Source organism: Pangasianodon hypophthalmus, chromosome 28 (assembly GCF_027358585.1).
Source record: "Pangasianodon hypophthalmus isolate fPanHyp1 chromosome 28, fPanHyp1.pri, whole genome shotgun sequence".
NCBI classification, from domain to species: Eukaryota; Metazoa; Chordata; class Actinopteri; order Siluriformes; family Pangasiidae; genus Pangasianodon; species Pangasianodon hypophthalmus.
The window spans coordinates 11,534,792-11,556,651 of NC_069737.1; the positions used below are offsets into that span (position 1 = coordinate 11,534,792).

Sequence of the window (21,860 nt, forward strand, 5' to 3'; positions counted from 1 at the left end):
ATATCATCTGTCAAACATGGTGGAGGCAGTGTTGTGGCATGGGCATGTATGGCTGGGTCACTGGCGCTTATTGATGATGCGACTGCTGACAGAAGTAGCAGGATGAATTCTGAAGTGTACAGAGCTATACTTTCTGCTCAGCATTCAGTCAAATGCTGCAAAACTGATAGGACGGCGCTTCACAGTACAGATGGATAATGAGTGAAAATATACTGTGAAAGCAACCCAAGGGCTTCTTAAGGCAAAGAAATTAAATGTCCGATGATCTCAACCCAATAGAGCATGCTTTTCACTTACTGAAGACAAAACTGAAGGCAGAAAGACCCACAAACAAGCAGCACCTGAAGGCAGCTGCAGTAAAGGCCTGGCAAAGCATCTCAAGGGAGGAAACTCGGCATTTGGTGATGTCCATGGCTTCCAGATTTCAGGCAGTCATTGACTGCAGAGGATTTGTGTCCAAGTATTAAAAATAATACTAATATCTATGATTGTTGGTTTGTCTAATTACTTTTGAGTCAGAGAAAATGGAGAGACACAAAAATGGCTGTAATTCCTAAATGGTTAATACAATGAATTTGTTAAACCCTTTGAATTAAAGCTAGAAGTCTACACTTCCATCACATCTTCTTTCACTTCTTGATTCATTTCAAATCCATTGTCGTGGTATACTGAGGCAAAATTATGAAAATTGTAACTGTTCAAATACTTATGGACCTGACTGTGGATTAATATCATAAGTCTTATTACATAATGGAAAAAAGAAACTAAAACCCTACTCGTTATTGACTTTTTGTGGCTGATTTTTACTAGGTAGATTAATTATTGTGCACAGATAGCAGCTAGTCTTTTCCAAATTAGGAACATGCAGGTATCTAGAAATATGTACATCACCAACATGGCTTGACTGTTCAAAACTAGCTTGATTATTCATTGCCATTCACACTAATTTTGTGACGTGGATTATTTGACCCTGACTTGTACTTACTCAGCACTGTCCATTTGTGAGCCGATCACTGAGACCGTTATTGATACCAAGTCTGAACATAGCCAGAGAGAATATTCTGGCTCTCACATTTCTTCTGTAGCACTGACTGCACAATCCCCCACCACTGTCTCTCTCTCTCTCTCTCACACACACACACACACACACACACACACACACACACACACACAGAGAGAAACAGCAGTACTCCATGGTCCTAAAGCTAGATGGGTTTTGAATATGAAGGATATACACTCACAAGCCACTTTATTAGGAACAATTATTAAGCACTTCAGTTTGTCAGTGTATGGATTCCACAAGGTGTTGGAAATATTCTCTTGCACTTCTGGTCCATGTTGTCATGCTACAGATCGGTCAGCTGCACATTCACCATGCAAATCTCTCATTCTAGCATATCGCAAAGACGCTGTCTTGGATTCAGGTCTGGTGACTGAGGAGGCCACTGATGTACACTGAACTCATTGTGATGTAGACTTGTGAGCTCATGTGCACTACATGCCACTATTGTGCCCCCTAAACTATCATCTGTTGATGATAGTACTGTCTGGGGCTTGCAGTAGGGTGTAGGCTGAAGAAACCCCGGGGAAGGAAAAAAGGGGGCGTGGCCAGACATACCGCATACTCATTATGGCATTATTGTTAATTATCTGTTAACAAGGTCAGGAGTGCTTGCAAAGTTGAAGCTGAGCCTAACTAATGACCTAAAAAGTTATTAGTTGTATCTAAGCTCATTATACAATTTAAATAAAATTATATGAACTGAGTTCATGTGCTCTGTGGTTAAAAGCAGCGGAGAATGCTTACTGAATCCTTATATACTGAAGTAATGTCGATAGACAACACGTTGTTTCATGTTCTTTATTTAAACCCCCATTCATGTTTTGTGAACATAGACAAGGGACCCTAAGATGCATCAGAGAAAGATGTTTTGTTTCTGCTCTGAAGTCAGACAGCAGGCTATTAAAGTTCATATAGGACTACATACTAGGCGAAAAGGATTACACATTTTTGGAGAAACAGCACAGTTTGTTTAAGTTGACCTTAAAGCTGCCGACATCATCGTGTTTTCTAACGGATTAATTATAATTGGATAAATTATCCAACTTGATAGCCGTCGCGGTAGATGGAATCTGTCAGCAATTCCCCATACGATCGTCAGAAGTCCCAAGCCTACTCCATACCATTACAGCACAACCACCAGCCTGAACTATTGTTCTTGGCTGATTGGGAGTAGAGCCTGATGTGGACTTCTGCTGTTGTAGCCCGCCAGCCTCAAGGTTTGATATGCGCTCCAAGATGCTTTTCTGCTCGTCATAGTGTGTTTGTAAAGACTCCAGCCAGTCTGGCAAGTCTCTTCTCACCTCTGTCAACAACAAGGCATTTCTCCTGGCAGAACTGCTGCTCACTGGAATTTTTTTTTTTTTAATATTTTTAAAATTTATTTATTTAATTTTTTTGTATATTTTGTTTTGCATTGTTCTGCATAAACTCTAGAGACTATTTCTGAAATACTCAAACCAGCCTGTCATACCACAGTCAAAGTAGCTAAGATTCACATTTTTCTCCATGCTGATGTTTGATGTGAACATTAACTGAAGTGTTTGACCAGTATCTACATGATTTTATGCATTGCACTGCTGCCACATGATTGGCTGATTGGATAATTGCATAAATGAGCAGCTGTACAGGTGTTCCTAATGAAGTGGCCAGTAAATGTATAAATGTTGTACTAATTGTGAAAGAAGCTTTGTTCTCATAAATGAAGGACCAGGACGATATTACAGTAACATAAAGTGAATGTTTCTGTTAAAATTCATGACAGCAAAGGTTTTATCTAAATTATAAAATTGAAACCTAGTTAACTGATTTTTAATAGGCTTCTTACTAGAAATATCTTCTTTTTTTTTTTATTTTAACACTGTATTGGAGAGCCATTTATCTGTCCAGCCATAACACACAGTTTTCACTGTCGACCTTCCTTTCCTTCAGATCTGACCATTTACAAGCCATTTTCATAGCTCTTCTGACATTTACTTATTTGCTAATGGCACTCACCAAAACAAATTAGCTACCTGACAAACGTCAAACGTTACGTTAGAACAGGTGTGTGTGTGGAAATAAAGTGTTGTCATACTGTTGCCGTTACGCTGCTCTGATTGGACATTGTCACATGCCAACAGTTAAGAACAGAAGGGGAGTGAAAGTACTAAAGTACTGGCTATCGTTTTGCTTGTTCGTATAATTCTATTGCAGACATTTAACATGCTAGTGTAAACTTTTATATACGTATGCTTACACACTCACTTAGCCAGGTGTCAGATAACTAACACACATATTTAGATCTCGGTCCGGATTGAACCGTCCTCCTACTGAGTACCCCTGATATAGATTTAAAACACTGTATATGTCTATGTAATAAATAGTCATTGTTGACTCAGCTGTTATTTGTGCAATAAATGTCCAACTATTATGTAACTTTTGAACAAGCGTTCATCACGTTACGCAGAGACTGGTTTTGATACTTTGGCTTTACGTTCCTCGCTATGGGCCTGTATTAATCCCTTCATCATGTTCTCTCTCTCAGTTGGTGGTGAAAACGTACATGGATATGGATCAGGACTCTGAGGAGGAGAAGCAGCAGTACCTGGCTCTTGCACTACACCTGGCCTCAGAGTTCTTCCTGCGAAACCCCAACAAAGATGTTCGGCTGCTTGTGGCCTGCTGCCTTGCAGATATCTTCAGGATCTATGCCCCTGAAGCCCCATACACCTCTCATGATAAACTCAAGGTGCCCATACACACTTGTATCAGTGAAATCACTCGGTATTTCAAAACATGGTCATGTGATACCATATCATTTATACAATATATTTCAATATTGCACACGGGAGAAGCCATGAAATATAATCACCGGCCCGATGTTCATTCAGCCTGTTTAGTGTTTTGGGCAACATGTTTACCTTTATAAGGAGACGGTCACCTTTAGTGCAGCCAAAGGACAAATGACTGTCTTGTATGGTTTCATATTTGGATTTGGTGCTAGTTATTTTTTGAAGGTTAAATGTTGACACACGCATACCCGAACACAGCGTACTCTTTACACTGCAGATATACACATATTTGCTGAATGAAGCATGCTGTCTTTTGGTTAGTTGTTTATATAGCCATTTATCTGTGTGTAGGAAATTTTTTTGTTCATCACACGTCAGCTGAAGGGTTTGGAGGACACAAAGAGTCCCCAGTTCAACAGATATTTCTACCTACTGGAGGTGAGGATTTTATTGCTTGAACCCGTTCATGTGTCTTATTTTATTGCAAGTCAGTTTTACTCGTGTTCATCAACAGACATATCTCTGATGTTTAATGAAATTTTTGAAATGTTTGCAGAATCTGGCATGGGTGAAGTCGTATAATATATGCTTTGAGCTGGAGGACTGTAATGAGATCTTCATTCAGCTCTTCAAAACTCTCTTCTCCGTCATCAAGTACGTCCAGTTTATCCCATTTTAATATGCATTCATATATCAGTGGAGGCTAATTTCTTAAAAAAAAAAATTTTTTTTTTAAGTGAATAATTGAGTTAATTAAGCCAGGACACAAAATCTGACATGTGGGCTTTTTGCCCACCGCTGCATATTGTTCTATATTTTGTTGGATATATTTGTTTCAGAACCTGGGTAAGTACTGCTGTGTTGATATTTTGCTGATTTGTTATGATTTAGCAGGGGACAATGCTCACTGTAGTGGTTATGTTCAGTGGTGTGATGATTATGGCATCACTGTGAGGCAGCCTAGAGGTGCTTGCTGCAAATGGAAATGGAGTTCTCTGGTTTTCTTCTCCTTCTCGTTCTCATGCTCTGCCTTTATTCTGCATATACACAGAAAATATCCTTTTTGGTATACAGGTTATACAGGAAGGCAGGAAAATCTTTGCTGTAGGAGTATAGTGCATGTGTGTAAATTTACATGCAGTAGTAATACAGATATGTAATGTATTCAACGTGGGCCAACTGTTCAGAAGAAAATTTTATAAAGGAGCAACCTAAAAAACACAGCATTCATACAATAGACTGTGTGATGGTATAATAGAATATGAGCAAAGACTATTTATTTATATTTGAACATTGTGAACAAATGTTTTAGTGCTGATTGAACCATTATGCAACAAGTAGCAGTCCTGCTGAAGGTGAAGGAGCGTCCTGAAGTTTCATAGCATAGGTCTCATAGAATTTAATTTCTTCAGCCAAGAAACTGAATCTGGGGAGAAGATGGATGTTTCAACAAGGCAACAACCCTAAACATACAGCCAAAATGACTCGAGAAGGCTCAAGATGGCCTGTTGTAATCTTTTTTTTTTTTTTTTTTTTTTTTTTTTTTTAATCTCATGCAAGTTCCATGGCCTGCAATTTTCAGTTTCTCCATTGAAAAAATGCAGCAAAACAGTTTGACCAACATGCTCCTTAGTATTAATTCTGAAGGAAGAATATTATAATAAAAATTATTTTAATGTGTAATGGGACTAAAATCAAATAGTAAAACACTAAATAGGAATGAAGTACATTCCAGTGATGTTTTCATATTGAGCTCATTTTCTGATGGTGCTGTTTCTGTTTGTTTTTTTTTTCCCCTCAGTAACAGCCATAATCAGAAGGTGCAAATGCACATGCTTGACCTGATGAGCTCCATCATAATGGAGGGTGATGGAGTGACCCAAGAGCTGCTGGACACCATTCTCATTAACCTCATCCCTGCACACAAGGTATGGATTTGCTCATCAACTAACATCACAGCAGTTAACCAATTTTAGCACTACGTTAAACAGCTCACCATCAGTCATGTGCTGAATTTATGTATATTGCAAGAATTAAGTGCTACATCCGTTATTTTGTTGCTTCTGTGAGTGCTGCTTGCGTTTTTTTTTTTACGGTCAGAGTGACATGCACCATGCTTTTCTGCTCTGTCACTTGCCTGCTGTTTTTCGATCGAGTAATAAAAGGCCTGATGATCAGTCACATGTCTGCTAAGCTAATAAATGTGTATAGACATTCGGGTTATAATGGAATCTCTCTGTTGGTGTAGAACCTGAATAAACAAGCATATGACTTGGCCAAGATGTTGCTAAAGAGGACTGTGCAGACCATTGAAACATGCATTGCCTCAGTAAGTGTTTTGTCTGTGTGGGTGTGTGTTTCATTCATTTTCTTATTTGTAGCACCCATCTTATTTCCTGATGTGGTTTGTTTACCCTGTGCTGTTGTATCTATCAGTTCTTTAATCAGGTGTTGGTGATGGGTAAGTCCTCTGTGAGTGATCTGTCGGAGCATGTGTTTGACCTCATACAAGAGCTGTTTGCCATCGACCCACTGTTGCTTGTGTCTGTCATGCCACAACTTGAGTTTAAGTTGAAGGTGAGGGACATACACACACACACGTGCACACATTCAAGAACACACTAAAATCCCATATATCAAGAAGACCCAAGTCATAGAGGAAGAAACCTAAAAAGTTGAAACAAAAGGCACACAGGGTTTTTACTTTGTAGAGCAAGCTTTAAAGAACAACTAGTGGAACCCTGAGGAGAGTGTTTCAACAAAATTCCCACCACAGATACAGCTCCAAAACCAGGCACAGAAAAAGTTGGGCACATTGTTCTTTTTTTCAGCCTTTTTGGGGAAAACAAGTTAAGAGTTGTGCGCATTTCTGAATTGCAATATATATCTGCAATATATATGAAATGTATAGAATGACATAGAAGTTGGTGATGGTAATGGGAGATAACCTAAACACTGAATTTGACCTAAACAGGATTTTACCTAAACAGTGAATTACCGAGCGCCATAATAAAACCATTTATTTATTTATTTATACATACATACATACATACATACATACCATATTTGTGTACACGCAAAAGACATGTATCACACAGACCATTCACTATGCACAGGGCAGAATATCTCTCTAGCTCTCCAAAAAATAATCATTTAAACACTTTTATTAATATTGTAAAGCGTACATTCATTACACATTTTCATCATTCTTAAATTATCATTCTCATCGTTATTATAAGACAGTCTCGTGTTAATTTGTTATATATGGGTATTGTGATAAATCGCCCTTTGCAGATAATGGCATTGTGTTATACCTCTAGTTTACATACTGTTTTATTTACATCTTTCCTCAAAAGACCAATTTAAGTATTTGTATCTACCTAGAGCAATGATGGCGAAGAGCGATTAGCTGTAGTAAAACTGTTGGCTAAGCTCTTTGGTGCAAAAGATTCAGAACTGGCCACCCAAAATCGCCCACTCTGGCAATGCTTTCTTGGAAGGTAAGCTCAGAACGTATTTTGATTATATTTTACTTTTGTTTGCAAGTTTTCCATGTACTGATTATGTTTCTCTCTAAGGTTTAATGATATCCATGTGCCTGTGAGACTGGAGTGTGTGAAGTTTGCCAGCCACTGCCTCATGAACCATCCAGACTTGGCTAAGGACCTTACAGGTGTGTATCAGTGTGTTCTCATGAGCATGTGTGTTCGTGTGTTATTGCATGATATTGCTTTTTTTTTACCACACTTTTTTCTAGAACTCACTATGATTTTACTTTTTCTCATCACCAGAGTACTTGAAGGTAAGGTCACATGACCCTGAAGAGGCAATCCGGCACGATGTCATTGTGACTATCATCAACGCTGGGAAGAAGGACCTGAACCTGGTTAACGACCAGCTGCTGGGCTTTGTCCGAGAGAGAATGTTGGACAAGAGGGTGAGGCTTATTTCTGCATGACAGTTAGATCATTATCAGGTCAGCAGTTGTGTTAATGCTGTCTAGTATCACCAGGTTGGAACGTGGTTGTTTCCGCTACTAAGTGGTGCTTCCAGTTTGTCCATCCATGTATCCATCTGAGGTTTTTTTTTAGAGCGATATCTCAAGAATGAGTGGTTGAATGTTTGTAGCAAGTTCACAGCAAGGTCGAATGTCTGAAATAGTCTTTCTTCAGTAGCTTCTTTCCTGTTTGATGGATATTTTAAGGGTATTTCTGGAAGGTATACAAATAAGTAACAACAAGGACTAGACTTGGCAGCATCCCCATTGATTCTGTTGGCGTTTTTCTACTTCTTTTAGCAATGGAAGACAGAATTATTTTTAGTTTATTATTTATTTTTAGAATAAAACATAGGATTTAAATTTTTTTTATTTTTTATTGCACTTAATTTAGAATTAAAGAACAATAGCAATGGATCTCACACAGTGTCACAAACAAAGAAGGAGTGCAGCTCCGTAATTACTTGGGGAAAAAAGCAGTCAAAATAAGAGTATAAACAAGTAGAACTTGATGGCAGTGGCATTGACAGGGATGCCTCTGCCACCACCAAGTCTAGTCATTCTTCTTAGTAATTTGTATGCCTAAATCTTGTTCCCAAATTCCTTTCAAATCCTTGTAATTAGAGCCTTTAACAGCGTAACAAAACACTATAAACGAATAAAACTCGGACTCGTATTCCCCTGCTTAACCAATGGTTTAAATAAAGATCCGTTACCTTCCACTGCAGGAGGGAGAAACGTAATTTGGTATATCAAGGACGTAAGTTGTTTTATCTTTTACATATTTGATGATTGGCTTGTGTGTTTGCAGTGGCGTGTTCGTAAGGAGGCGATGATGGGTTTGGCGCAGCTGTATAAGAAGTACTGCCTGCACCACGAGGCCGGCAAAGAATCAGCTCAGAAAATAAGTTGGATCAAAGACAAACTGCTGCATATATACTACCAGAACAGCATTGATGACAAGTAAGTTGCTATTGAATGCACACAGACGTGTTCTGTGAAGAATAAAATCATATATTAAAGTCGCTTCTTTTTTTCAGTGGTTCGGTTGTTTTTGATACATTAATAGTGAACATATCTACATTTACCAGCCTAACTAATCCATCAACTGCCATATTAATGTTTAATGTTGTTTGTGTGTGTGTTGAGGTTGCTGGTGGAAAAGATCTTTGCACAGTTTATGGTTCCTCACAGTTTGGAGACTGAGGAGAAGATGAAGTGTTTATATTACCTTTATGCCTGCCTGGACGCCAATGCCGTCAAGTGAGTCAGAGACAAGACGATCAAACCCATATTACTCCTTTCATCTGATATTAGCAGTTTCCCTGCTGGGGAAACTGTTGCTTATGTGTTAAATGTTTATCATAACTTACAATCATTCTGTCTGTGTGTATTTTAGAGCTCTAAATGAGATGTGGAAGTGTCAGAACATGCTGAGAGGGCTTGTGAGGGAACTTCTGGACCTGCATAAACTGCCCACGGTGTGAAAGTTATTTCCTATATATGTTTCCTGGACTGTTGAAATGCTGTTAGGACTTTCAAACGTTTAAATTGTTGTGCATGTTAGTGACAGTGTAAACATGTACATTTATTTGTTCTGTGTCTGCAGTCTGAAGCGAATACAACAGCCATGTTTGGAAAGCTCATGACCATTGCCAGTAAGTAAACAGATATGCACACGCACCACAAAGTCAATAAACTTGAGAGATTTTCAATAAATCTGCATGCAGTACTTGACATAATTGTATGCTTAATGCAGTAGTGAGGCAAAGCTCTGAAAACTTGCAAATTCCTGTAGATTTTCAGAATAGTGCCCTGGTACTAAGTAATGGAAATGATTGAGCTCTCTCTCTCTCTCTCTCCCTCTCTCTCCCCCCTCTCAGAGAATCTGCCTGACCCAGGGAAAGCTCAGGACTTCATGAAGAAGTTTAATCAGGTTTTGGGTGAAGATGAGAAGCTGCGCCTGCAGCTGGAGCAGCTTATCAGCCCAACCTGCTCTTGCAAACAGGCTGAGCAGTGTGTGGTGAGTACAACACCAGTCCCCACAATCAGAGAAGAAACCAGCAACCTAGAGACCAACTACACATGTCCATCTCATACAAAGTATAGAAAACTGCTGAACTGGATTTTCATTTCATTTGATTCAGTGTCCTCATATTAAAAAGTGCAAGGTTTTTTTTATTGTACCAAGCAATACTCTAATGCATTCTCTGTAAATAAATAATGCTTCATTTAAAGATGATTTGGCCCTCTGTTAACATTTAAGAGTTTTTATAGAAATTTGTAGCACAAACTTTAATGCAATTTAAATTAATATTTAATCCTATAAATCTCTAAAGATTAATGAAAACCCATATGAGCCTATTAGAAGGTGCAAATTAGGTCATGTTTAATTGTTAAGTACATCAGCATATTTAACTGAACTACATTTGAATACTGTCTTTCTGTCTTTCTATGTGCATAATTTTACTGACATTTTTTCTGTATACACATGTTTTTTTTTGGTTTTTTTTTTTCTCCTTCTTCTTTACAGAGAGAAATAACACGCAAGCTGACATATCCCAAGCAACCCACAAACCCCTTCCTGGAGATGGTTAAGTTTCTGCTGGAGAGAATTGCACCAGTGCACATTGACTCCGAGGCCATCAGGTACATCTGCATGGTCGGATGTCAGTTTTACACTCTGCTAGCTCTTTGGAGAGCGCAACTAGTTAACCCCTTTTTATGCCAAGATAAAGTACAATGTTTTTAAACAAATACGTAGTATATAATACATGGTTCTGCTTTAAATTGTGAGTTAAGTGGTAATCTGTATGGCCAAAACAGTGTATCATTTATATTTGTATTTATTAGTTTATATTAGAAGAAGAATGTTGCTGGGGTAAAAAACATTGGTCAATGACCTCTTTTTTGTTCTTTTATAAAATAACATCCATTTACACAGTGACTATTCATTCAGGGCTAGACTCTTCAGAGCAGACTGGAAGTGGAAAGCAAACCACATTTAGAGGTTTAGCAGCCTAGCTGTTCCAAATGCCATTCATTATAGCCCATGATAGCATTAGAATGTCTGCATGGTTTTCTGAGCAAGCAGAGTTAAAAGAAAATAAGGAGACATTGTGCAGGAGCAAGATAGGAATCACATAAATTGGCCGCATGTGCTCAGCTGTTTTGTAATTCACCAGTTCTGAACTCTCAGGGACCCACAGTCCTGCATAGCTGAAATTTTTCCATACTCCCAGCACACTCAATCCAACTGTTGGGTCCAGTTAACTGTTCAAATGGATCGGCGTTTTGGGAACGGGTAAACTTGAGATTGTGCAGCGCAGTTTGCTTCCAGGCTGAATTTGAGAGCCCTAATGGACTAAGTGGTTGTTTTTTTTGGCCATGAGACACCTACTGGTGACAAAATCTAACTACAAATAGTATAACCTCCTCCTGGCTATTGTAGTAACAGGCATTGTTTTATGCATGTAGTGCCCTGGTGAAGCTTTTAAATAAGTCAATTGAAGGCACTGCTGATGATGAAGATGAGGGCGTTACTCCTGACACTGCCATCCGTGCTGGACTGGAATTACTCAAGGTGAGCAAACACACTTAATCATGTAACTAATTGCTTAGCATAGTCAGCCCTGTTACAGTTTACAACTCATTTGGCACATAAATGACTATAGAGTGCTTAGTAAAAATATTCTAAAGCTTTTTTTTTAATTAAGAAATATTTGTATTATTGTGTTTATTGTTTTATTTTATTATTTTATTAAAGAAGTTGTTCAGGGCACTGCTTTGGCAACTCAGAAAGTAAAATTAGCTGCTTTTTCTGGTGCTGGTTTAAATTGTACTTATCATCTGAGATGCCTGACCACTTCTGGCATTTTGAGCTTCAAAGTAGTTAGAGCAGTGGGAAGTACAGATTTTACAAATATGTGTTTTAGCCCTCAAAATTTTGTAAAATTAAATACATTAAGACATGTTTAACAACATTCTGTACATGTAAATTGTCTCTCGCTCTCAGGTTTTGTCTTTCACCCACCCCACATCATTCCACTCCGCGGAGACATACGAGTCTCTTCTGCAGTGTCTCAAAATGGAGGATGATAAGGTGGCAGAGGCTGCCATTCAAATCTTCAGAAACACAGGCCAGAAGATTGAGAGCGAGCTGCCACAGATCAGATCGTATGGAAACACTTTGCATGAGTGCACTTATGTATTTGTAGACATAACTTACACTTTTTGCTACCCTTTGTAGTAAACATTGTTTTATATGATTAATCATACAAGGTTTATAAGATTAGTCTTGTTCCGTCACTTTTGTAGTGTTGAATTTTTAATATTAACTCCCCCTTGTCTATCTTTAGGACTCTTATTCCCATACTTCACCAGAAAGCCAAGAGAGGGACCCCACACCAAGCCAAACAGGCGGTGCACTGCATCCACGCAATCTTCCACAACAAAGAAGTCCAGCTGGCTCAGATATTTGAGGTAGATTTAAAATAGTCTCTCTTGAAACTTTAGAATTCCTCTTTAAAAAATAGATGGGAAGAATATGTCTGTACCGCTAGGCTTGAATGTGAAATGTACACTCATCGTCCACTAATAGGAACATCTGTACACCTGCTAATTAGTGCAGTTATCCGATCAGCCAATCATGTGGCAGCAGCACAGTGCATAAAATCATGCAGACTTACATACAGGTCAACATTAACTGAAGATACAGGAGCTTCAGTTAATGTTCACATCAAACATTAGAATGGTAGGGAAAGTGTGATCTCTGTGACTTTCCCAGGAGATCAGCAGTTTCTGAAATACTCAAACCAGTCTGGCACCAACATCCATGCCACAGTTAAAGTCACAGAAAGATACGACAGGTGTTCCTGTTAAAGTGGGTGGTGAGTGTATTTTCTGATGTACTAATCACCAGCATATTAATGTTACGATCTCTCTCTTTCCCTGTTCCACCATGTCTCTGTAGCCGCTGTCTCGTAGTCTGAACGCCGATGTCCCGGAGCAGCTGATCACTCCTCTCGTCTCTTTGGGTCATATCTCCATGCTTGCTCCAGATCAGTTTGCCTCACCCATGAAGTCCATTGTAGCCAACTTCATCGTAAAAGATCTGCTGATGAATGACAGAGTGAGTGCCTAAGGGTTTCATTTTCGCCTTAACCATGTTTCTAAATGGTGCTTAATTTTTCTCTCTCTCATTTTCTTTTAGTCTGTGGGCAGTAAGAACGGTAGACTGTGGACAACCGATGATGAAGTTTCCCCTGAAGTGTTGGCAAAGGTGCGTTTAGCATTTAAAGGATGCGAACCATTAAAACCTTTCAGTTGTAATGCTTGTCATGTCTAAAGCTGACTGTCTGTTCCAGGTTCAAGCCATTAAGCTGTTGGTGCGGTGGTTGTTAGGGATGAAGAATAACCAGTCTAAATCAGCTAACTCCACTCTCAGACTGCTCTCTGCCATGCTGGTCAGCGAGGGAGACCTAACAGAACAGAAAAAGATCTGGTAGGCAAAGTTCAGGGGTCACTGCTGTGCACAGGCTTGACAAAATATACTCTTATTTTCTGTTCATGGTTTCAGTGTCGGATTCTTTGTGATACTAAAGAAGGCAAAGATTCAAAAAATAAAATACAATTCAAAATAAATTGCATTTAAATGCTTCAAAGGCTTTTTGCACCTGATCAGAACCAGGTATATTAGATCATTATATATTAGATATATATTAGATTGTTGGATGTGTTTGGTTGACTTCACATGTTTCGCGGAAGCCCTTGTTAGCCTTCACCCTCCCTTTCTGCAAGCCGTTGTGTGATGGTGGCGAGCTGGCTGGTGGGTGGGAATTGGTGAATTACCAATCTGTTTAGAAAATGGGGTAAAAAAAAAAAATAAAATTTGCCTCGACCTCTGTGGTTTAAAATTCCCCGGATCTCTGTCTACGCAGCAAGTCAGATATGTCTCGGCTAAGGCTGGCAGCAGGCAGCGCCATTTTGAAACTGGCACAGGAACCCTGCTACCATGACATCATCACACCAGAACAGTTCCAGCTCTGTGGACTTGTCATTAATGTGAGTTTTACACATGAGCCTACACACACACACACACACACACACACACACACACACACACACACACACACACACACATGTGCAGTGCATATGTATGTCCACACTTTAAAATGGTAAAATCTCTTTTCTCACAGGATGAGTGTTACCAAGTTCGTCAGATATTTGCTCAGAAGCTACACATGGCATTGGTGAAGTTGCTGTTGCCCCTGGAGTATATGGCCGTGTTTGCTCTGTGCGCTAAAGACCCGGTTAAAGAGAGACGTGCCCACGCCAGACAGTGCCTACTGAAAAACATCAGTGTCCGTAGGGAATACATCAAACAGAATCCCATGGCACAGGGTAAGCATACATATAATACACTACCCGCTCACTTTAATAGGAACATGAAAGTGACCAGCTCATTTATGCACTTTTATGCACTTTTATGCAGTTATCCAGTCAGTCAATCATGTGGGAGCAGCACAATGCATTTATTCAGTTAAAATAAATGCATAAGTGCAAGCTAAGATTGAACAAGTACAGTCATGGGAAAAAGAAAGTACACCCTCCTTCAGTTGTGTGGTCATCAGCTTCTTTAAACAAACAAAAAATCTCAGGAGACAAAAAAAAGGCAACAGATTTTAATACGTGGACATTTTCCCCCAAAAAGTAAGCCAACATTCACAAACCAAGTGGGAAAAAATAATTACACCTTATAATTCAGTAACATGTAGAATCACTGTTAGCACCAATTACTTGACGTAAACGTATTCAGTAGTAGTTTCTCTCACTTCGTTCTGGAGTAATTTTGGCCCACTCTTCTTTACAACATTGCTCCAGTTCATTGATGTTTGAGGGCATTTGTTTATACACAACTCTCTCAAAATCCCATCACAGCATCTTAATGGGGTTGAAGTCTGGACTTTTGACTTCTGTTTTTTTTCCTTCTTTAGCTGTTGGGCTATCGAGATGTTGATTTGCAGGTGTGCTTTGGATCATTGTCCTATTGCATGACCCAATTTTGGCCCAGCTGAAACTGCTGGGTAGATGGCCTCACATTTGTCTCAAGAATATTCTGGTATAAAGTGGAATTTGTATGAGATATTTATGGTGATGCGCTGTGTTTGGCTTTCCAAAAATGGCATTGTGCATGATGCCCAAACATCTCGTCAGTCCAAAGTATATTGTTCCAGAACTTTTGTGGTTTGTTCAGATGCAATTTTGCAAACCTACGTCATGCTGCTATATTCTTTTTGGAACGAAGGGGCTTTTTTCTAATTTTAACCAATTCATGAAAGCCATACTTGTTCAGTTTTTTCTGATTGTGCTATCATGAACATAAATATTTAAAGTGCTTACGGAGGGCTGTAGGTCACAAGATGTAGCTCTTAGGTTTTTCTTTATATCACTGAGCATGAAACAGTCTTGGACTGAATTTGCTGTGATGCCCACTCCTGGGAAGCCTTCTCCTGTTCTGAACGCTCTCCATTCGTAAACAACCCTTCTCACTGTAGAATGGTGAATTTCAAATTGCTTGGAGATGACCTTATATCCCTTCCCAGATTGATGAGCAGCAACAATTGCTTTCTTCTTGGCATGATGCAGACATTCACCTGAGTGCTCCAGAACCCCAAACCACCAAACGTTCTGCTTTAATAGAGGCAGTCACGCTTCTTAATGATTAACTTGTGCATATCATTAGTAAAACTTGGCTGCTAATTACACTCCTAATCATTGTAAAAGTAGGAAGGGTGTACTCATTTTTTTCCCCACCTGGTTTATAAATGTTGGTTTACTTTTTGGGAAAAAATTACTACCTATTGGAATCTTTTGTGCTTTTTTTGTTGTCACCCGAGGTTATTTGTTTGTTTAAAGAAGTCTATGAGGACCACACAATTGTTATTTAGGCCCTGATAAATAGAAGACTTCAAGGAGAGTGTACTTTCTTTTTCCTATGACTGTATTCAACTATAACTGGTATAAAAGGATACAAGTATATAAAGAATGTGGAGGTCATAAAATATGCTTTTGCAGAAAGGCCTGATATGTGTTTTTTAAAAGCAAGTTAAAGCAGTATGCTGCTTGAAAACACTTGACAAAGGAAATTAATAACACTAGTGCTGCTAACTATACTAAAGACACGGCTCTGATTTAAGTATTAAATTCTGCTGCTTAGATTTATTTATTAATTTCTGTGGCTTGGCAGTAAGTGGAAATGGGAGATTTGTGCATGTTGGTGATAAATTGGTAACGAGTCGTGACATGCATTGTGAATTAAGTAAGGCTGATGTTATATTTATTGTTTCCAGTAGCAAGGGAAGATTATCTCTGTACAGCTTTGAGAAGGTGTGTTGGTGCAGGCGTTGTTCGACGGAAAAATATTTCCCTAACTCAGATTTGTGATAAATATAAGGGAATATTTCTTTTAGAGTTATGAGCTTTAGCATAACATGGTGAGTCCCAGGAGAAAAAAAATATCACACATGCATGCTCTATCATTAAACAGAATCCTGCTCTGTACACACCAGAGATGGGCACGCGAGTTTGTGACTCAAGTTTCGCATTCAAGTCGCATAAAAATAGACTGCAGACTTGACTTGCAAGTCATCCTTTATGATTCTCAACTTGACTTGGACTTGGCAGTAGTAACTTGTGAACAATAAGTCTTTTCATGACTACCCGGACACGGTGTGTCTGAAAGTTACAGAAAAAGTATTTTTATTTGCGCATGTGTAGTTGCTTTATTTTGTTTATTTATTTTGGGCTACAGCCTCCCCTGCAACGTCACATCTGTAGCTTCAGATACCTGTTTTTGATTGACAGGAGTGGAATCCAATGTGGTCTTCTGAGTTTCATTGTTTTATTGTTCATTGTTATTTTTTTGTTTGAGGACAAAAAAGTTTTAAAAGATGTCAAGGCCAAATAGGGATCGTCATGTTGGGCCTTAATGTTTCTTTGTGTGTAGAAACGTGTAGTATCAAAGCAAAGGACTTGTTAATGTCTCGAGTGGCATTTTAAAAATATTTTCAGCCTTTTCTTCTATGAAAAGAAGTGTTATTAAAAATATTTCTAAAACTATAGTTGCAACTTGCACACAACTGTTGATCCATTGTGGTTTCTCTCTTTTACTATGAAATTTTATGTTCTTTACTGTTCTTTATTGTTGCCATACAGTTGAAGTTCCAATATACTCCTTATGTAGATTCTGTTGACTTAAGACTTGACTTAAAGACTCGAGACTTGACTTGGACTTGCATTTTATTACTTGTGAACATCTATGGTGCATGCTCTTATGGACACATTCATAACTACTCTCTATAATTATCCAAATAGTGATTTTGTTATGGAAAGATTATGTACGCCCTTTTTCCTGACCAACAATAGTGTTCAGTTGTCCTCTTGTGGACTGCAAAAGAGTTCAGTGTCTTAGAGCATCTTATTGGCCCCATTCACACTGACATGCATCCTGGGTGATCGGATCACACGCGGACAGCTGAGACGCACAGCCGTTCACACCTGGCATTATTAGTGCTTCTCCAGTGACCACTTGTGATCAGATTTCATACATCGTTTCCGCTGGAGAAAGGCTGTCGCACACAATTATTGTCAGTCTTCGACTGCGCTTATTTTCAGGCAGAAATGTCCTGCAATTCCTATAACATGGACTGTTTCAAACATTTTAATCATATGGTCAGCAAACAAAACTTACAAATGAATGAGAGATGAGAAGACAAACAAAGCTTTTAAAAGCAGCTGCTTTCACCTCTGCTGTTATAGCATTGCCTTTATCCGTGACCCAGCAGCAGAGTGCGATTTCCAAATAGTATCACAATGATCATGTGTTTTAGGTCGTTCAGGTGGTCCTTTGTTACCGTCCGGGACTCAAGATGCATTTGCGTTCACTCTACAAATGTGTTGTGGCTATATGTGTCCCAGACTACCTCCAAATGTGGTTTGCAGAGTGATCGGATCACAGTGGGGTCAAAAAGCGCTGTCCACTTAGGATCAGATCACCCAGGATGCATATTTATGCTAGTTGTAAATGGGGCCATTGTTGCAGGCCATTGTTGCATATATTTTCACTAGTATATACCAATAAATTATATATTACAACTTCTTTTGAATACACTGGGGAAAAAGTAAACATACCTCTCATTCTCCCTCTTCTTCTCCAGAGAAGCTTCTGTCCCTTTTGCCGGAGTATGTGGTGCCGTATATGATCCACTTGCTGGCACATGACCCAGACTTCACAAAACCACAGGACTTTGAACAGCTCAGAGACATCAAAGAGTGAGTGTTTCCCACACGCTTCCATGTACAGAGATTACAGAGATGTGTATTTGCTATGTTGGGTAGATTTTGTGGTCTAACTCATTCTGCCCCTTCTTAGTTGCAGAGGTCTGGTGTGTTGTTTTAACCTTATTCTCTCTCGCTTTCTGACTCTTTCTGACTCTATCTGACTTTTACCAGGTGTCTGTGGTTCATGTTGGAGGTGCTGATGACGAAGAATGAGAATAACAGTCATTCGTTCCTAAGGAAGATGGTGGAGAACATCAAACAGACAAAAGATGCTCAAGCACCTGATGATCCAAAGGCCAATGAGGTCAGTGAGCTTTCTTTTATACACCTAAATATTTCATGTTAAAATGTTCACCTCAATTTTGTTTTGAAATTGTTGCTGGGAGTTGTTTGAAATTGTTTAATTTTGTTTCTCTTATCGTCAATAGAAACTGTACATCGTTTGTGATGTGGCACTGTTCGTCATCACAAATAAGAGTACTTCCTGTCACTTGGACTCACCCAAAGACCCTGTGCTGCCCATTAAGTTCTTCACTCCACCTGATAAGGTATTGGTTTCTTCGTAATTCAACAGCAATGCATTTCAAACCCTTGAAGTAAGTTTTTATATATATATATATATATATATATATATATATATATATATATATATATATATATATATACACACAGCAAAAATGTATTGCATTGAGACATCACAGGGAGATCACAAATTCAAATTCTGACAATGCCATAGTCATCTGTGACTGGGAGTCCAAGAGAGAAAAATTGGCCATTCTTTCTGGGTGGGAACGATGGCATACTCTCAGAGCAGCACTAGCCAATTGTGGACATCAGTGAGTTTGTGAGGAAGAGGGCAGCTAGATCTGGTTGTGTTCAGCTGCCCTGTGATGCAGCATGAGAAGTAGTTCAGTGCACTGTATATGACCAAATTGGGGTAAAAGCACAATAACACTTTTTGCCCTTCTCCCTATAGGACTTCATCAATGATAAGGACTATCTCTCTGCGGAGGCCAGAAATGTCCTGCTCACTGGAAAAATTCAGGTGAGCTCCAGAGGTGGAACAGTCCTGTCCTGTACAACACGTTGAGACCTTTATAAGCTTATAATTATAAGGTTCTAGCTGACGTTTTTGGTAGATATGTTATTTACATGCTACTGAATATATGTGAAGTTTTACACCAAAACAAAGTTTCTGATCGTTTTTCACTTTTATTTGTATTATTTTGCAGTTTCACATTATTATGTGTTCTATAAAATAAGACATAAGTGATTACGTCAAAAAAGTAGAATCTATGTTGGCTTGCTATTATTTATTGATTTTACTAATGAATGTACTGATTTATGTGATCTACAGCAACAGCCAAAGCAGACAGGCGTGTTGGGAGCAGTGAACAAGCCTTTAGTGGTTACAACAGTACGCAGACCATATACTAAAACCACGGTTTCCAACACCGGAAGCAATACCAGCACCAACTCCCAGCCCATTTCTCCAGCAACTCCTAAGAACAAGTATGGGACTGTAATTTATTTTCAGCTATATTGAAGCATAACATGCTAACATATGTTTAACACATTTTAGCGATTAACATGTTGAGCTGTGTAATTTCATTGAGCCATTTGCATGAAAAAAAAAAAATCTGTGTATTTCTTCCTGATTAAGGGACGTGAGTTCTAATGCATCAGAAGCAGGAGCAAGAGAGAATGAAGAGAATCCGCAGATTGTCAAAGCGGACAGTGGAAAGAAGGTGAGCTTATTCAGAAAGTGCAGAAGGACAAGGAGTCACGAAATGCATACATTATTTGGAATATTTTCTCTCTTCTATCCTTGAAATAGGCTGACAGTGCGAATACTATGAAATGTTTTGACCCCTTTTTTCCACATTAAATTTAGTTAAATTGTTGATAAAAGGATGTGCATGTGACATTTTCAGGGCTTGAGAGATTGAGATAATAGTTTAAAAAAAAAAAAAACTGCCTTTGACAGAGGTGTGTTTGCCCTTTGAAAAAATAATGTAATCAATATCCACAATATCCAGTGGTTTAGCTGAAGCTTTTCACCCCTATAAAACATCTGGCTAACATCTGAAATTATATAGTGTGTCTGCCATGCAAGTGCTTGCTGGCAGTACTATCAGCGCTTGTTCTAGAAGATTAATCAACAGCACCTGACCAATCAGATTTGAGAATTTAACAACGCTGTGCTCCTTACCACACGGTTAATGAACTAGAGTAATTTTTGTATGAAAAATACATGCTAGTTGTACCCTGCATATTTTCATACTTATCTTGTAAGTACTACATGTGACATCAGTTCCATGATCCATCTAAATTTAGATTTTGTATATGGGATCACTAACAGTTATATAGCTCTTCTGCTTTTCTCTGGAGGAGTCCTTCTATTTTTAAGGAGCGACAGTATACACGCGAAATAGAAGCAGTGCATCCATCAGAAATGGTGCCGCACTCGTCATCGCTGCTCGCTCACTGTGCTTGCTGTCAGGGGAAGGTGTTGAGTCGAGTGAACATTTTCAGCTTAATTTGATATGTGCGGACGCCCTGTAATACAGCTGTATAAAGCATTTGAGTCAGTAAAGCTAATTGATGTGGAATCTTCTTCGCTGAATATCGACTGAAACACTACATTTCCCTCATATCCCTGTTTGTACTCATTAATCAGGGTGTGTGTATATGTGTGTTTCACGCTGATTCAGCTGATTTATTGATGTCTTCTGTTTTTATATTTTTCTCTCTCTCTCGATCTCTCAGGAGGAAGCAACAACACCGGCTCAGGCAAGCGGGAGAAAGCGGAATGCTCCAGCGTCTGATGGAACAGAGAACAGCGTGGCCTCGAACCCTGTTGCGGCATCACAGCCTCCCCCTAACAAACCTCGCCGAGGCAGACCCCCAAAAAACCCAGCAGCAGCAGCCAATAAAGAGAAAGAGGTCGCGACTACACCTGGGAGTGGAGCCGGGCGGGGCAGAAAGAGGGCAACACCCTCTCAGGATCCCACCTCAACAGCCTCAGCTGAGCCAGTCAGTGGCAAGATACCAAAACAACAGAAAGAAACAGATTCCAAGCGGGCAGGACAACAGAGGCAGATTGACCTGCAAAGGTAAAAACATTAGCTTCATAGCCATTTTGATTATATTTCTAGGGCAGTTTCAGGTTTACTTATTGATTAGGTTTAGTTTTACTGTTCATTTAAATTAATTTTTAAACCAGTCCTTGATGACATTTTAAGTTGGCCTTTGAAAGTAAATATGACTAACTGTGACTGTGGCTGCAGGTACCTTTTCCCAAAAGCAGCAAGGCTAGCTAAACCAGATGAAAGTGTGTTCAGGCACAAACCCCAGCATCAGCTAGCATATGGAAGTGAAGGAGAAACGGAGAGAGATCTGGAATCGAGCCCAGACTGCTTTCTTTCTCTCACTCAGTTAGTAGAGGATCAGGGTAAACCCAGCAGCTCTGAACACCCAAGCCACAGACAAGGAGAAACCGTCCATGGAGCAGGACAGGGGCAGCTGGCAGTGAGTTTCAGACAGGTTACAAGATACAGAAGCAAAATGATGAACAGTCAGTCACCCAAAGTTGCTTAACAATTAGCATTCAGTAAAGTCTTTAATTAGCATTACTGTTGATGCATTAGCATTGCTTCTGTCATGAGAGTAAAATGTGTTGTGTATG

At 39.2% G+C, this 21,860-nt stretch overlaps 1 protein-coding gene across 5 annotated transcripts in view; it reads left to right on the forward strand.

Moving 5' to 3' along the window:
• Positions 1 to 21,860, forward strand: part of pds5a (PDS5 cohesin associated factor A) — a 33,984-nt gene that overhangs the window by 10,452 nt on the left and 1,672 nt on the right. For 4 of the 5 annotated variants that reach the window (XM_034301013.2, XM_034301014.2, XM_026943250.3 and 1 more), the window contains exons 3-33: positions 3,588 to 3,791; positions 4,186 to 4,272; positions 4,391 to 4,488; positions 5,636 to 5,762; positions 6,083 to 6,163; positions 6,271 to 6,411; positions 7,219 to 7,334; positions 7,413 to 7,507; positions 7,626 to 7,771; positions 8,643 to 8,794; positions 8,981 to 9,094; positions 9,231 to 9,312; positions 9,441 to 9,489; positions 9,715 to 9,854; positions 10,365 to 10,480; positions 11,309 to 11,414; positions 11,847 to 12,007; positions 12,190 to 12,313; positions 12,804 to 12,962; positions 13,044 to 13,112; positions 13,198 to 13,334; positions 13,771 to 13,894; positions 14,029 to 14,233; positions 18,049 to 18,163; positions 18,344 to 18,476; positions 18,601 to 18,720; positions 19,149 to 19,217; positions 19,530 to 19,684; positions 19,836 to 19,920; positions 20,942 to 21,288; positions 21,463 to 21,703. In XM_034301013.2, the coding sequence (XP_034156904.1) occupies positions 3,588 to 3,791; positions 4,186 to 4,272; positions 4,391 to 4,488; positions 5,636 to 5,762; positions 6,083 to 6,163; positions 6,271 to 6,411; positions 7,219 to 7,334; positions 7,413 to 7,507; positions 7,626 to 7,771; positions 8,643 to 8,794; positions 8,981 to 9,094; positions 9,231 to 9,312; positions 9,441 to 9,489; positions 9,715 to 9,854; positions 10,365 to 10,480; positions 11,309 to 11,414; positions 11,847 to 12,007; positions 12,190 to 12,313; positions 12,804 to 12,962; positions 13,044 to 13,112; positions 13,198 to 13,334; positions 13,771 to 13,894; positions 14,029 to 14,233; positions 18,049 to 18,163; positions 18,344 to 18,476; positions 18,601 to 18,720; positions 19,149 to 19,217; positions 19,530 to 19,684; positions 19,836 to 19,920; positions 20,942 to 21,288; positions 21,463 to 21,703 (4,098 nt within the window). The remainder of the gene's footprint in view (positions 1 to 3,587; positions 3,792 to 4,185; positions 4,273 to 4,390; positions 4,489 to 5,635; positions 5,763 to 6,082; positions 6,164 to 6,270; positions 6,412 to 7,218; positions 7,335 to 7,412; positions 7,508 to 7,625; positions 7,772 to 8,642; positions 8,795 to 8,980; positions 9,095 to 9,230; positions 9,313 to 9,440; positions 9,490 to 9,714; positions 9,855 to 10,364; positions 10,481 to 11,308; positions 11,415 to 11,846; positions 12,008 to 12,189; positions 12,314 to 12,803; positions 12,963 to 13,043; positions 13,113 to 13,197; positions 13,335 to 13,770; positions 13,895 to 14,028; positions 14,234 to 18,048; positions 18,164 to 18,343; positions 18,477 to 18,600; positions 18,721 to 19,148; positions 19,218 to 19,529; positions 19,685 to 19,835; positions 19,921 to 20,941; positions 21,289 to 21,462; positions 21,704 to 21,860) is intronic. The other variant, XM_053230754.1, reaches the window with a different exon arrangement.